General features: G+C 38.8%; 1 protein-coding gene across 7 annotated transcripts in view; it reads left to right on the top strand.

Moving 5' to 3' along the window:
• BCLAF3 (BCLAF1 and THRAP3 family member 3) overlaps positions 1-4214 on the top strand; it is a 61219-nt gene extending 57005 nt beyond the window's left edge. For 5 of the 7 annotated variants that reach the window (XM_058535548.1, XM_058535547.1, XM_058535549.1 and 2 more), the window contains one exon: positions 3126-4208. In XM_058535548.1, coding sequence (XP_058391531.1) covers positions 3126-3155 — 30 coding nt within the window. In that variant the 3' untranslated portion in view covers positions 3156-4208. Of the gene's footprint in view, positions 1-3125 lie in introns of all 7 variants that reach the window. The other 2 variants (XM_058535550.1, XM_058535551.1) reach the window with 2 other exon arrangements.
• Positions 4215-15149: the final 10935 nt, after the last annotated feature.

Raw genomic sequence — 15149 nt, 5'->3', positions numbered from 1 at the left:
TGTGCCTTATGCTTATAAAAATTCCTTACTGTGTTTCCTTTAAGTGGTTTTATGGTTAATTTTTTAAACACATAAATACTTATTCCATATAGAATTTATTTTTATGATACAATGTGAAGTCGGGATCTAATTTTTTTCCCAATAGATAGTTTTTCTAACACTGTTTATTGAATAATTTGTCCTTTTCCCACTGATTGAAAATGCCACCTTTCCTGCATGCTACACTCTTATGTATTCCTGGTCTATTTTCAGAATCTTTGGAGCCTCTAACTTGTTTACATTCCTCCTGTGATTTGCTTATTCTGTCCCCTCACTGCTAGCACAGTTACTGTCCTGAAACACAGATTGAATCATATCACTCTTGTGAATTGAATCACATCACCTTTCAAGGATTCTGTTGCCCATGAAAAAAGAGACCAGACTTGTTAGCCAGGTCCAGCCCTAAGCTACCTTTCTAACCACATTTCTCCATGGACTCTCTGCTTTTTGGAGCATAACATATGTTTTCATGTATTCATCTCTTTGTTCCTGCTGTTCTCTTGGCTAGGAATAGCCCCCCGATCCCCATTCTTTTCTTATTAAACCCTGATTTCCTTTGAAGACCCACTGTAGAGCCTTACTAAAGCCCCTTCTTTAGCTCTTGTTTCATTTGGTCTCTATTCTCTAAACAGAAGGTTGCTGTTTACCTTCCTATTTCCCCAAATAGATGATCGACTCGAGAATAGAGGGTGCCTCATCAGTCTTCATATCTTCCCCCATTGCCTTTCAGATGCGTAGCCCGTCTTTAGAAAATGCTTGTTGAATGGAATCAAATCTAATCATATATATACACACACACACACACACACACACACTCACACATCCATACATCCTTAGCTCTAAAAAGGTAGTGAACAGCAGCCGTTGTGTCAGGGGTCCCCAAGACCACCCCCAGGTTCGGTGATTGGCTAGGAGCACTCAGAGGACTCAGCATTTGGTGGCACTCGGGCTGTGATGTGTTACAGCGGAAGGCTGCGCAACACAGTCAGCACAGGGAATTGGCGTGCGGACCAAGTCCAGAGGACACCAGGTTCCAGTTTCCAAGAGTCCTCTCCCAGTGGAGGCACACAAGACTTGCTTAATTCCCTCAGCAACGAGTTGTGACAACACGTGTGAAATGTTGCCAACCAGGGAAACTCACTAGAGACTCAGTGTCCAGGGTTTCTGTTGGGGGCTGGTCATGTAGGCACCCCCTGCCAGGCACATACCCAAACTCCAGACTCTCAGAAGGAAAGCAGGTGTTCAGTATAGACCATATTGTTTGGGCAGTTTAGATGCTCATCAATGGTGGGAACCCTCCTGAAACCTAAGTTCCCAGATACTAGCCAAGGGCCAGCCTTGTAAGGAGGCCTTTCCAAGGACAGCAGTCAGGCCTGCTATGTTAACTCTTTTCTGCACGACCATATTTTTGAAAAGCTTAATTTCACAGATGATAAATGTCTAAAGAGAGGAAGAAAAGATCAATATATTAGGAATGGTCAGGGAATGTATGCTAAGTACTTTTATGTCTACTCTTCACGGAGGAGGTAGCTTGTAAGCTGAGGCATGCAGAAGAGCAGGACACAGAAGGGGCTACAGCCAAAGATCCACATTTGGCAGGAGAATGTAGACTTGGGTAATGATAAGGGTGTGCAAATTATGGAGGGCCGAGAAAGCTGGGTAGAATCTTGCGGATGTGATGTGGTAGCAGCAGGACATCTTCCTAGACTGAGAAGGAGAAAGTGGTATTTGAGGATGGTCGCTTGGTGAGCACTGGGTAGGCAGGCTTCAGGGGAGGAGACGAGATGCAGGAAGACCAACAAGGGAACATTTGCAATGACCCAAGTGTCAAGTTATGAAAACCTAGACGAGGGTGGTGCTCGTATGTCTAGTTCACCATTCTGCTTAAAATAAGTTTTCAAATAATTGGAAGAATGGAGGGATCAATCTGAGAGATGGTGTGGAAGAAGCTGTGTCAAGGTGAATGTGATTCAGAATAATCATACATTTTTATAAACAAGATATTTAAGTTGAAAAAAATTTTAAGAATTACTAGTTTCCTTTTCCGTTTAAAGTTGTTAGTAGGCAACAGATATTTTATTTGAAGATCAATGTATATAATTTTTATATTATATGAGTAAAGAAATAGGATGCAATGAAGTTCTACCTCTATTTAAAGGAATGATGTTGACAAAAATATATATGCGTGTATTTTGAACATTTCATTAACCAAAATAGAAGAATAAGAATTTTCTATCAGCATTGCTTTTGTTTGGAGTTAAACGTTTCCATACTAATATAAATGCCAAGAAATAAATTGACTTTTAAATTTCTTTCAGTTTTAATAATGTATGATCCTAGTAAAAGGTAAGGATATATATATATTAATAAATTTTTTTAATGTCCCAGAAAAACATGCCATTCTACCATTTTTGCTCTTTTGTTAGTTGCATGGTTTTATGTCCAGTTTGTGGTTGGTAATTTAATATTTTGCATAGCATCCAGTATAGAATCCACGTTCATTACCCTTTGATCATAGTTTTATTGTTCTTGTGAATTCCTTTTCCTGTGTTTTTTGATTCTCATATCTTTTTCTTGTAGGTAACCATCCAAAAGCAAGAAAGCTGTTTTCCTCCCTCTAACAGCTTTCTCTGCTGTTATCAGCAGAGCTAGAAGAGCCCATATAGTTTTAGAATTAGATAGCATATGATGACAAAGATAAAATTCCAGTTTGAGGTTACGTGTGTGTCACGTCAGGCTCTGTACTTGAGGGACTAGGGGTTAAGAGTCTTGATTTTTGGCCGGGTGTTCCCAGTGAAACTCACCCAAATAGCAGAAAGCCGTTTTCATCAACTTACTGATACTAGCGTATCAAGTGCCATATATTTGCTTTGTCCTACTGACTTATCATTTGATATCCACTTTGACCTGTTCTGTTGTTACTTTGTGTCTTTGGAGTTCCACATACCCTTGTGGGGATCTTGAATGCAAGTAGTACTATATAAATTAAAATATTTTGAAAATTGCAGTGTGAACAAAACTTTAGCTCAGATGTTATAACTGACGCTTCTTTTGAAGTCTGTATTTCTTTTGTTTTCTCTCAATAGGAATATGCAAACATTGCCACAGCAGTCTAATCTGGAATTGTTACAAATGGAAGCAACACTACAGGATGATATTTGGGAGCATCTCTTTTTGTCAGGAGTTAGAATTGGCACTCAAGCACTAATACTGTAACTTTCTTGATAAAATAACTTTATTTTTCTGTAGTGGAATGCTGCAACTTTTTTACACTTAACGATTGCTTTTAAATTACAGTATTCAATTTAAAAGTTGTATTAAATACAGTTTCTTTTGCAAAAAGTCTCAAAAGGGCATTATTTGTTGATGCATTTTTCTCTGAGCATGGTTTCATAGAGAATTTAACTGAGTTATATCTAGACGTTTATATGTTGAAAGTTTTGCTTCTGTAATAAAAACGAACAACAAAAGTATCTGAATTGTATAGTGTGTGTACATGAACGAACTTGAAGCAGTGGCCTTATGGTAGCAAATTTTATACCAGATTTTTCTTTTTCTGATGACACTTTGGTTTCTAACTTGAAGTTTTCTTAAGTTTCTGAAGATTAAGGCCTATATAATTCATACGTTTCATATGATGATATAAGAAGGTGAGAGAAAAGGTGCTTCAAATTTTCCATCAGGTAGTTATGAATGCACTGAATTTTTAGTAATTGGTTCATTCAGTTTTTTCCACAACTATTTGCTCTTTTCCAATTTCAAAAAGCTATTGTGGAAAATATGTAAAGATTTTATAATCTATATTCCATCTTACTTTCCCTCAGGGCAAGCTTGTGCATATCATATTTTTAAAGGCTTTTTAAAAATTTGACAGACAAAATCTCATATTTGGAAGTTGTACTTTACTACTACAGCATTACACATTTTGCAAGCACATATTATAAAGTGTTTATTTTCAGTTCAGTTGTATTGAGTACTTACTATGTGTAAGATAAAATTGATGGGATTTTAAATGATATTTTAGGTCCCAATACCTTATTTCTTTGTTTTCTGTGTTCTGCTTAATAGTATATATACATTCCCAGTTAAATTTTGTGAAATGTTTATTTGTAATGAAATAAAATATTGTTGCTCCTTCTGCTTGAAGAACGAACTTACCAGTTTGTGTGGACATTGTTTTAATTTCATATGAGAATTACAGCCCCAGGTACGACCCGTTGATGTTTAAAACACTGTTCTGCACTTACAAAGACAGAACTTTCTAAATCAAAATCTGGTAAGAAGTTGATTTTTCATGACTGGATTATGAAAAATCTTACTACAGACATTTAATTTTTTTTACATATCGTTAAAAGATAGGGCAGCCATTTCCTTAGTGAGTCAGCAATAAGGGTTGGGGGGAGAGCACTCGCAGTAAAATTGGGTAATAGATCGAGGTAGATGGCCTGTCTTATGCTGTGTACTGTCTCTACAGGTCTGGTTTCCCAAACATATTTAACATTCCACTTTTAGTAAGAAATGCATGCACACAGTAGTATGACAACTTTATATTGTGTTAGGTACTGATAACATCTGCCCTAAATTTTTAAATAATTTATTTAATTTATTCTCATATTCTGGGGGACAGTTATGAGCTTTGAATATTTAACCATTTGGTTAACAAATTCATTGTACAGATTCTGTGCTAAAATTACAGCAATGAACAAGAACGAGACACGTGGAGCCTGCCTTTGTGGTACAAACAGTCTGATAGGGAAAATGGACATTAAACAGGGAAATGTAACTCGGTAAACAGCATTGACTCTCTAGCTCTATTTTTATTTATTGTAATACTTAAGAGTAAGATGGTTGACTCAATATTAATCATCCCACAACTGATTTCCTCTTTAGGCATATTTGGATATACTTTTGGCACTGTCTCAAAATGCCAAGCATGTTATTTGCAAAATACCTGTTTGTAGCATGGATATATTCAGAAAACACTAAGTGCATAAAGCCTCAAAAGAAAGGCTTACTTTATAATTTCGAGTATAAAATAAGGACAGGAACCATGTCTGTCTTGTTCACCATAGTAATCCCAGCTCCCAGCATCCTACTTGACACGTGGTAGGAACTGATTAAATATTTGTTGAATGAATGAGTAATGAATAGAATATGTTTATTAGGAACTAAATATCTAATTTTCATGTGGAGCTTAAACAAAAGGTTATCCATAGCATGTTTTTATTGACTGGAAAGAATTTGAATTCTTTAATGCAAAAGACTTGAGAAGTGATTTAGATAAGTCACATACCATTGCCTTCTCCCCTTCTTCCTCTGTGGAGGCACTTGCTGGGTGGCAGAGCAGCCTGGGGAAGCCAAAGCCTGCAGGATAAGATCCACCTTTGGGTCCAGTGAGCCCCGGTTCTGGACATTTATTGGGAACCCAGAAGAGAGGGGATACCAGGTTCCCCAAGCAAGTTCCAGTAAGAGGAATGGGTATGAACTCTGAGTCCGTTAAAATACAGAACTAAGATGTTAAAGCTGAGGAATCATAGTTGTAGAATAGAATGTAAATGTTATAAATCTTCACAAAGAAAAATTAACATACATTGATCATTTGGGACATGGGGCTGGGAAAGTGGGACAAAAACTAAGAACTAACCACCTCATCTTTCATGGCCGGGTGTCATGTTAAGTTATATTGTCTAAGATTGTATTATGTAATAAAGAAACCTAGTGACTAACCTTAAGTTTTTCAGTCTTTTTCTTGACCTTAACACAGTGGTTCTCAAAGTGTAGTCCTCAACCAGCGACATCAGCATCACCTGTGAACTTGTTAGAACTGCAAATTCTTGGCCGCACTCCAGACCTGCTGAATCAGAAACCCTGGAGGTGGGCCCAGCAGTCCATTTTAACAAACTCTCCAGAGGATTCTGATGCAGGCTCAAGGTTGAGAATCACTGGTTTACCTAGCTCTTTTAGGAACCAAGAGCCCTTATGGTGGAGAAACATTTACTTGAAGTTCAGCAGCCCCTTCAGTTTCATTTCTAATTTTTTTCTATAGCATTCAAATAAGTGTAAAACTTTTAAAAATAAAAAGTATAACAATTCCCACCATCAATCCTGTCTGTACATATGAATAGACAAGTCTGGAAACATGCCCACCCACTGTTAACACTGGTGATTTTTTAAGTGGTAGGATTACGAGTGACTCTGTGCTCTTCTGTATCGGTTGACTATAATGAACATTGTATCGTTTTTATAAAATAAAGTCATTCTTTTAAGAAAAAATGGTAAGGATATTTCATCTTGTCCATTGTAGATCTGTTACTAAAATCCACGTAAGTAAGCTTAACCTCCAAGGGCTGCCTACTTCACCTTAAGTCCAGAGGGGTTTTACTCCCTGCCATTCATCCTCCCACATCAGAAAATGTGGGTACATTTATTTCAGTAGGTGTTGTGTTGATTTTTTAATAAAAATTATTGATTTATAATATTTAACATAATTACATGCATTTAAATTCATTTTACTGCTTTTTGTTAAAAAGAAAAAACTTTTTTCTCTAAGAATGAAAAGTACATAGAATAGTATGTAAAAGGAAGAAAATTCACAATCACACTGCTTGTATATATTTAATGTAAACTAACATTTTGGTATTTTTCATTGGTCTTTTTTTTTTGTCAGGAAGATCAGCCCTGAGCTAACATCCATGCCAATCCTCCTGCTTTTTGCAGAGGAAGACCGGCCCTGGGCTAACATCTGTGCCCATCTTCCTCCACTGTATATGGGACACAGCCACAGCATGGCCCAACAAACAGTGCATCGGTGCGCACCTGGGATCCGAACCCGGGCTGCCAGCAGCGGAGCGCGCGCACTTAACCGCTACACCATGGGTCCGGCCCCTCATTGGTCTTTTTTTCTGAGTTTTTTTTTGGAACTTGAGATAATATTTTGTATATGTATGTTCAGTCTTTGCAGGTAGTCACATACATGTTTAAAACTTGTTTGCAGTTTGAATGACATTCAAGTTTACATGTTTTAGAGAGCAAGGGATAGAATCCCAGTCCCAGAAAACTGTAAAGGTCTATGAAATCCTGAATTATCATATTAAGGTTTAGAGGGCTTGTTTGTTTTTGCTGTACACATCATTTAAGATATTAAAAACTAGATTAAATTTTACAGATAATTTTCTAAAGTAGATTCTTACCTCAAATTCTAATCTCTTCTAATGATACTTAAAATAATATTTAGTAAAGAAGAAATTGACTTTAATGTTGAGAAGTTCTTGCTGATGACAATTTCTGCAAGAGATTGCAGGGAACACAGTGCTGATAACTTAATGGTCTCTTAACAACTATGGTGAGAAAACACTGCCAAGAGGTTCCTCAAAAAGCTAAACGTAGAATGACCATATGACACAGCAATTCCATTCTTAGATTTATACTCAAATAATTAAAAACAGAGAGTCACATACTTGTACGTCAATGTTCATTACAGCATCACTCACAATAGCCAAAAGGGGGAAACAACCCAAGTGTCCATCAACAGGTGAATGGATAAACAAAATGTGGTCTATCCTTACAATGGGATCTTATTCAGCCATAAAAAGAAATGAAGTGCTGGGGCCGGCACCGTGGTGTAGTGGTTAAGTTTGGCATGCTCTGCTTTGGTGGCCTGGGTTTGCGGGTTCGGATCCCTGGTGCGGACCTACACCACTTGTCAGCCATACTATGGCGGCAACCCACATACAAAATAGAAGAAGATTGGCACAGATGTTAGCTCAGGGACAATCTTCATCAACAACAACAACACAAAGAAATGAAGTGCTGACATATGCTGCAGCGTGCGTGAGCCTTGAAAACACTATGCTAAGTGAAGTAAGCCGGTCACAAAAGGACAAGTATAGGATTCCACTTATATGAAAGATCTAGAATAGGTTGGAAATCATTTTCTTTCTATTTTAAAAACACTTCTCCATTGCTTTGGCTCCCATTCCCATATATGTGGACTGTTTTTTAACCTCTGAAAGATTTAGGATTTTCTCTTTTTCTCTGATATTCTGAAATTTATCAGCCATGGGTCTTTTTGGTATGGATCTTTTATTCATTGTACTGAGCTCCTGGTGGGCCTCTTCCATCTGGAGATTTAGGTCCTTCCATTCTATGATAATTTTCTCCCTTCTACCTTCTCTCTCTTCTGAAGCTCTGTCCATACCTCCCAACCCTCAGGGCGGCACTTGACTATCTGGGCTTTTTTCGCTTGTTTACTCTTCTCATCCCCTTTGCTACTTTTTTAATTCATTTTTGTATCTTCCATACCAGCTGTTTTGGTGTTTGTTAAATTCAATTACTTCTTTTCTCTTCCCTTGGTTTCCCCTACCTCGCCTTCTACCCTGGACCTCTCTCCTCCATCTCCTCTGAGGCCTCTTGCCCTCTGTCTGCCCTCTTGTGCTGGTGTCCCTGAGAGCCCAGTTCCTGGCTCTCTTCTCTCCCTCCACATTTTTCTTGGATGATTTAATTTAGATTTTAAATTTTGATTAAAATTTAAACACCTTTTTGATACCACATGTTCATAAATGTTTAAAAAAAAAAGTTTTCTCCACCCCGACCTCTCTCCCTGAGCTCTACACACTTATTTCCATTTGTCATGTAGAAATTTCCACCTGAATGTCTTACAACTATCTCAAACTCATCCTGTCTGAAATTGAACTGAACCCCAAAAATGTTCTTCTTCTGTTCATGATCTCAGTTAACAGCCCCCTAATTCACAAAGAGGCACAGAATCCAGGCAGTCCTCTCAGATTCTGCTTTTTCCAATTTTTGAAAGAAATTCATCCTTGAATGACCAGCCATCACTTGATCTCACCTTTATCCCATCTGATCTTTGTAAATATTCAGTGTGGTATGCAGGGCGGGGAGCTAGTAACATTGCCACAACTTGGAGATTACCTGAAGCTCTCGTGGTTAAATGACTTTCCCAAAGTTACGTAGTTAATGAGTGGTGGGACTGACAGCCAAGCTTTCAGACTCAGACTCTTCTGTTCTGACCATAAGACTAACAGCTCACGTTATTCTTAGTTATGGGACTAAGCACTTACTTTGTGTCAGGCAACATTCTAGCACTTTGCATATATTAACTTATTTCATCTTCACAGAAACCCTATGAGGTAGGTACCACTATTGTCTCCATTATACAGATGAGGAAACTGAGGCACAGCGGAGGTAAGTAACTTGCCTCAGGTCACCAGCTAATAAGTGCCAGAGCTGAGATTCAGCCCCAGGCAGAGTTTCATAAAGTCAGGTTCATTAAGTCATGATTTATACGTAGTAAAATTCACCCTTTTTAGGCATACAGTTCAATAAGTGTTGACAAACCTATACGGTCATGTAACCACTACTACAGCCAAAATACAGAATATTTTTATTGCCCCAAAATGTTCTTCTGTGCCCCTTTGTGAGCAGTCCCCTCTCCCACCCCAAACAAACAAGGATGTGTTTTCTATCCCTATAATTCTGCCTTTTCCAGAATGCCATATAAATGGAATCATGCGGTATGTAGCTGTTGTGTCTGGCTTCTTTCACTTAACATAATGCTTTTAAGCTTTGTCCCTGTTGTTGCATATATCTCACTAATTCATTCCTCTTTATTGCTAAGTAGTATCCTGTTGTCTGGATGTACCATAATTTCCTTCACCATTCACTACTTGATGGACAGTTGTTGCTTTTACCTTTTGGCAATTATGAATCAAGTACAGAGCTTTATGTGGGCATATCTTTGTGTTTCACTTGGGTAAATACCTAGGAGTCAGACTGCCGGGTTGTGTGGTAAGTAGATGTCTAACTTAGTAAGAAGTGACCAAGCCATTGTCCTAAGTCGCTGTATCACTTGACACTCTTACCAGCGGCGTTATGAGAGTTCCAGTGGCTCCACGTCCTTGCCAGCTTCACTTATTTCATTTGTTTTTAGCCATTCTAGTAGTTGTGAAGTGGCATCTCATTGTGCTCTGTGCATTTCCCTAATGATTAATGCTGTTGGGCATCTTTTCACGCGCTTATTTGCCAGCACTCTTACCCACTCAGCTAGCCTCCCTGCCAGCAGAGTGGACCAGACCACTTGAAGTTCCCTCAAATGTGCCACGCTCTCCTGCCTGTATACGTGTACACATGCTCTTTCTGGTTTCCATTGTCCCAAATGCCCTTTCCCTGTATCTGCCTAGTTAATTGCTTCATACCTGACCCTTAAGACTCAGATTGGTCGCTTTCCCAACCCAGCCTTACTGGGTTAACTGACCCTCCTCTGGGCTCCCAGAATACCTAAACACACCCCTGCTTAAGCCCTTAAGCGCACTGAAAAGGGACCACAGCCTGTTTCCCTCTTACCTCCATCTAGCTCCATGCCTGACATATAGGAGTAGCTCAAAAAATACTTGTTGAATGACTAAAGGCCTCCATATTGACCACAACCTTGTAGTGGCTTCTCGGTACCCAGAGAAAAAATGTACAAATTCTAGCACCTGGCTTATGAAATACTTGAAGAGAAAGGCAGGAAGGTGGGCTGCTTTTCAGGTTTCCACTTACCCAAACTTATCTCCTAGGAGCTCTCCCAGGAGCCCTCTGTTTTACCATTTCCGGAAGATGAGGGGATGAAGCATGAAGGGAACCATCCAACTCAGGGCATCTGGTTGGTGCCAGGTGTTAGGTGCTAGGTGGTAAGTTGTCTCACTGGTCACCCTCAGTGGGCTTTCTCCTGACTCCAAGCTTTGGCTTCTTTGTTCTCCGCCCCACCTCCACCCCTGGCCTCTTCCCTCCTTGCCACTAGTCCAAGTTCTATCTATTTTTCCAGGTGGGCCTTTCTATCAATATTTTAGTCTACCTTTCCCCTCATCAGATTCTTAATGTCTGAAGAACAGACATCTTGTAATTTCCCTTACACTGCTAGGCTTGGAGGCTACCAGCCACAGAACAGTCCTCGGTAAATGTTATAGGTGTTAAAAAGAGCAAGGAAATCTAGAGAAATTTATTTTTTTCCTCGTAGATCAGTATTGGCAGTGGGAAACAATTTTTTATTGTTTTCGAGAAGACAAAGTGTGGTGGTATGGTTATTTTTTATCTCCACCAAAGTTAGAAACAAATGACATCATACATTTCAACCAATTGTCTGTCTCTCTCAAATTTTTTTTGGAAATAATTTCAAACTTACAGAAAAGTTTCAAGAATAGTACAAGGAACATCCATATACCATTTACCCAGATTCACCTATTAACATTTTCCATTTGCTTTATCATTTGTTCTGTGTGTGTGTATGCATACATATGCACACATATTTTTTTAATCATTTAAGAGTAAGTTTCATACATCATACCCATTTACCTCTAAGTGAGTATTGCCTAAGAACAGAGACATTCTCTTACACAACCATTATAAATGGAGCCATCAGAAAATTTAACATTGATTGAGTACTTTTATCTTGTTTTTGGTCCATATTCTGAGTGTGTTAGTTTCCTATTGCTACTGTAACAAATTACCACAGACTTAGTGATTTTAAACAACGCAAATTTATTCTCTTATAGTTCTGAGGTCACAAGTCCGAAATGGGTCTCATTGGGCTAAAGTCGAGGTGTCGGCTGGGGTGCATTCCCGGCCAGGACACTGTATAAGTAATGTGTTTCTCTCAGGGTGTCACATCCATGTCCATCTGCCTCTCATTGGTGATCTTAATTTCCACCACCTGGTCAAGGAATTGTCCATTCTTTCCACTATATAATTACTGAGTTTTTTTTTTTTCCTTGCAATAAATAAGCAATCTATGAGGAGACACTTTCAGACTTTGAAATATGTTGCTCTTCATCAAAATTGCCCCATAGATTTGGTATCTATTGATGATTCTTGTCTGAACCAATCTTTACAGTTATGGTTGCAAAATGATGATTTTCCAACTCCAGTACTCCCTCCACGCTTACCAGCTGGCATTGGCATTCTCCTATAAGCAAGACTCCTCCCTTTTCTCCTATTTATTTGCCTATTATTATTGATATGGATTCATTCCTACTTTTTTAGTGGTTTATGATTCATAATTGTCCTTGATTATTTTGGTGCTCAAATTATCCCAGCTTCGGCCAGTGGGAGCCCTTTTAAGCTGATTGCTGTGTCTTCTTGCTATGCCCGCATAATTATTTTGAGCACTTTCTTACTTTGTGGCATAACAAGATGCTCCAGGCTCATCTTGGACATTCCCTGTCCCAGCCTTGAAATCGGCCATTTCTCCCTGGAGCCTTGGTTCCTTTTAGTGGCGAACAGTATTAGAAACCAAGATTTGGGCCCTAGTGCCCATTGCTACTGGACTGTCTTTGCTTCTAAGCCTTTTCAGCAGCCATACCTTAGAAACACACAGACACACACACACACACGCACATTGTATATACATATATATTTTAGAAATGATGAGGTTGCCCCGATACCTCCCATCCGTCCCCATAGGATTCTTCCTTGCCTCCCTTATTTCATATTTGTATGTCCCTTCTTCCACAGTGAGGACTCTGGCTCCCAACAACATCCAATCATAGAATCATTTGCTCAATCCCACGATACATCTAAAATGGTTTCAGAACTGCTTCACTCATACCGATACAGGAAAGAAACCTACTAAAAATAGTTCTGGATTTGTTTGCAGTCCTCCCGCCTGACACCCCTAAAGACAGAAGGTGTATAGATAAACACTGTGTTCTAAATTACTTGGATTAGTTCTCCCTCCCCCACCCCCATAATGTTGTTATGTTGTTCATTTGAAATACAGTTGGGTTTTTTTTTTTTCAATTTGCTTTCAGTTTTAGCTTTTTTCCCCTTCCCATCCTTGTTGATTTGATTTTTTTGAATATGTAGGACATTAACATACTTCCATGAATCAAAACTATACAAAAAGATATACTCAGAGAAGTGTCACTGGCTCCTGTATTCCTTCAACACTGTCCCCTCCCACTCCTTGTAGGGGACCAACTTCTGGCATCTCCTTCCTGTGTTTCTTTTGGTAAAGACAAGCAGATAGATGTATGTTTTCTTATTTCCCCTTTTTCCTTACACAGAAGGTAGCATCCTCTATATCCTCTTTTGTACTTTGCCCTGTTCACTTAAGAAATCCTGGAGATGGCTCCATATCAGATTGTGGGATTCTGCCCATTCTTCCTTACAGCTGCCTAGTACTCCGCTTGTAGCCGTGCCATTATTCAACCATGCTCTTGTATTTGGACATTTAGGTAGGTTTTAATATTTTGCCATATAAATAAAGGCTGTAATCAATAACCTGTGCATATTTATTTTTATCTTGTTGGAAGTGAATCTTCAGGGTAAATTCCAAGAAATGAGATTGCTGGGCTGAAGGGTAAACTGTATGCGGACTATTCTTAGAGATTGCCAGCTCTTCTCCACAGAAGTTGTACCAGTTTGCATTTCCTCCAGCAATGCAGGAGACTGCCTGTTGCCCCACAGCCTGGCTGGCGGAGTGTACTGACATGCTTTTGCTGATCTGATCCATGAAGAATGGTATCTCAGTGTTGTTTTCATTTGCATTTCAACCAGAGATATTTTAATTTTAATATGTTATGAAAAAGTCTTGGTTTACAGGTATGATTGTCAGGTATTGAAACACATTTTATAGATTCTCAACTTGGTATGCTCTAGATAACTCTCTGGAAATAGTTTTTATCTTAGAAAAATTTTAGCACACATCTCACCCAAATGGAAGGATGACTTCTGAGCCCTTCTACCTGTTTTTTCTGCAATTTGATCTCTTCCTGTTCGTATTTTAGCTGGGAGGGACCCTTCTAAAGCTTTCTGGCCCCACCTAATGGGCAAGGAAGGGAATTGAGTTGCCTTTTTCAAATGCTGCCTTGGAAACCAGTTGAGATTCAGCACCCACCAAGAAGTTCTGGCCTCACAGACCTTAGCACAAAACAAGATTCTAAAGAGAATAAGATGTGGAGATTTATACTCATGACTTCAACATACTTCTAGAGTGTGTATAGCTAAACCATGTTTTAGAGAGTGTTAATTAATAAGGGTAGTTGACATCTTATCTTTTTTAGCTATGCTAATTGCTACATGTGTAATCTTTGGTGACAGCTTTTGCTATAGCTATAGTCTCTAGGGCCTCAGATGCTCATTTTTAAAAGTTGTTAGTTTATTTATGTATAATGGAAACAACATTTTTTTCTGGTTATAAGAGTAATGCACACTTGATGGGGGAAAATATTCTAGAAATTACAGGAAAGCATAAAGAAGAAAATTAAAATTACCTGTACTCCCACCACTCAGTGGTAACCACAGTTAACAGTTTGGTCTCAATCCTTGTGGGCTTTTGGCACATATATACCCATTATGCATGCACACGCAGACACACACTCACACTTTTCTCCTCGCTCTCTGTCTCTCTCTATATATATACTCACATACACATATATATGTACACACATATACAAAAACGCTCACATTTTTCTACACATAATACGCACACTTATTTGTTTACAAAAATTAGATAGTATTGAATTTACTATTTTGTATTTTGCTTTTGTCACTTAACATACCATGAACATCTTTTTCTATTCATTATAAAGCTCTATAGAATAAGAGTTAATTCCTACATAGTAGTCTTTTTATGGCTATTCCTTAAGACTTTTTATCATGAACATATAGTTGTTTATCATTTTTCAGCATTATAAACAATGTCTATGGGGGCCAGCCCAGTGGCACAAGCGGTTAAGTGCGTGCGCTCCCCTGCGGCGGCCCGGGGTTCGCCGGTTCGGATCCTGGGTGCGCACCAATGCACTGCTTGTCAAGCCATGCTGTGGCGGCGACCCATATAAAGTGGAGGAAGATGGGCATGGATGTTAGCCCAGGGCCAGTCTTCCTCAGCAAAAAGAGGAGGATTGGCAGATGTTAGCTCAGGGCCGATCTTCCTCACACACACAAAAAATGTCTATGAACATAGATTTTTGTTCACATGACTCATTATTCTGTTAGCATTAATTCCTAGAAGGAGAACTGTTGGGTCAAAGAGTGCATGTTTAAAAAAATATTTTTATTAAAGTAATACAGACACATTGGGGTAAGCAGAATAATGCCACTCCACCAAAGAT

The sequence above is a fragment of the Diceros bicornis genome, chromosome X (genome assembly GCF_020826845.1).
Source record: "Diceros bicornis minor isolate mBicDic1 chromosome X, mDicBic1.mat.cur, whole genome shotgun sequence".
In the NCBI taxonomy this organism is placed as follows: domain Eukaryota; kingdom Metazoa; phylum Chordata; class Mammalia; order Perissodactyla; family Rhinocerotidae; genus Diceros; species Diceros bicornis.
Note: the sequence above shows the minus strand (reverse complement) of the source record. Positions and strands in the feature narration are given on the sequence as shown.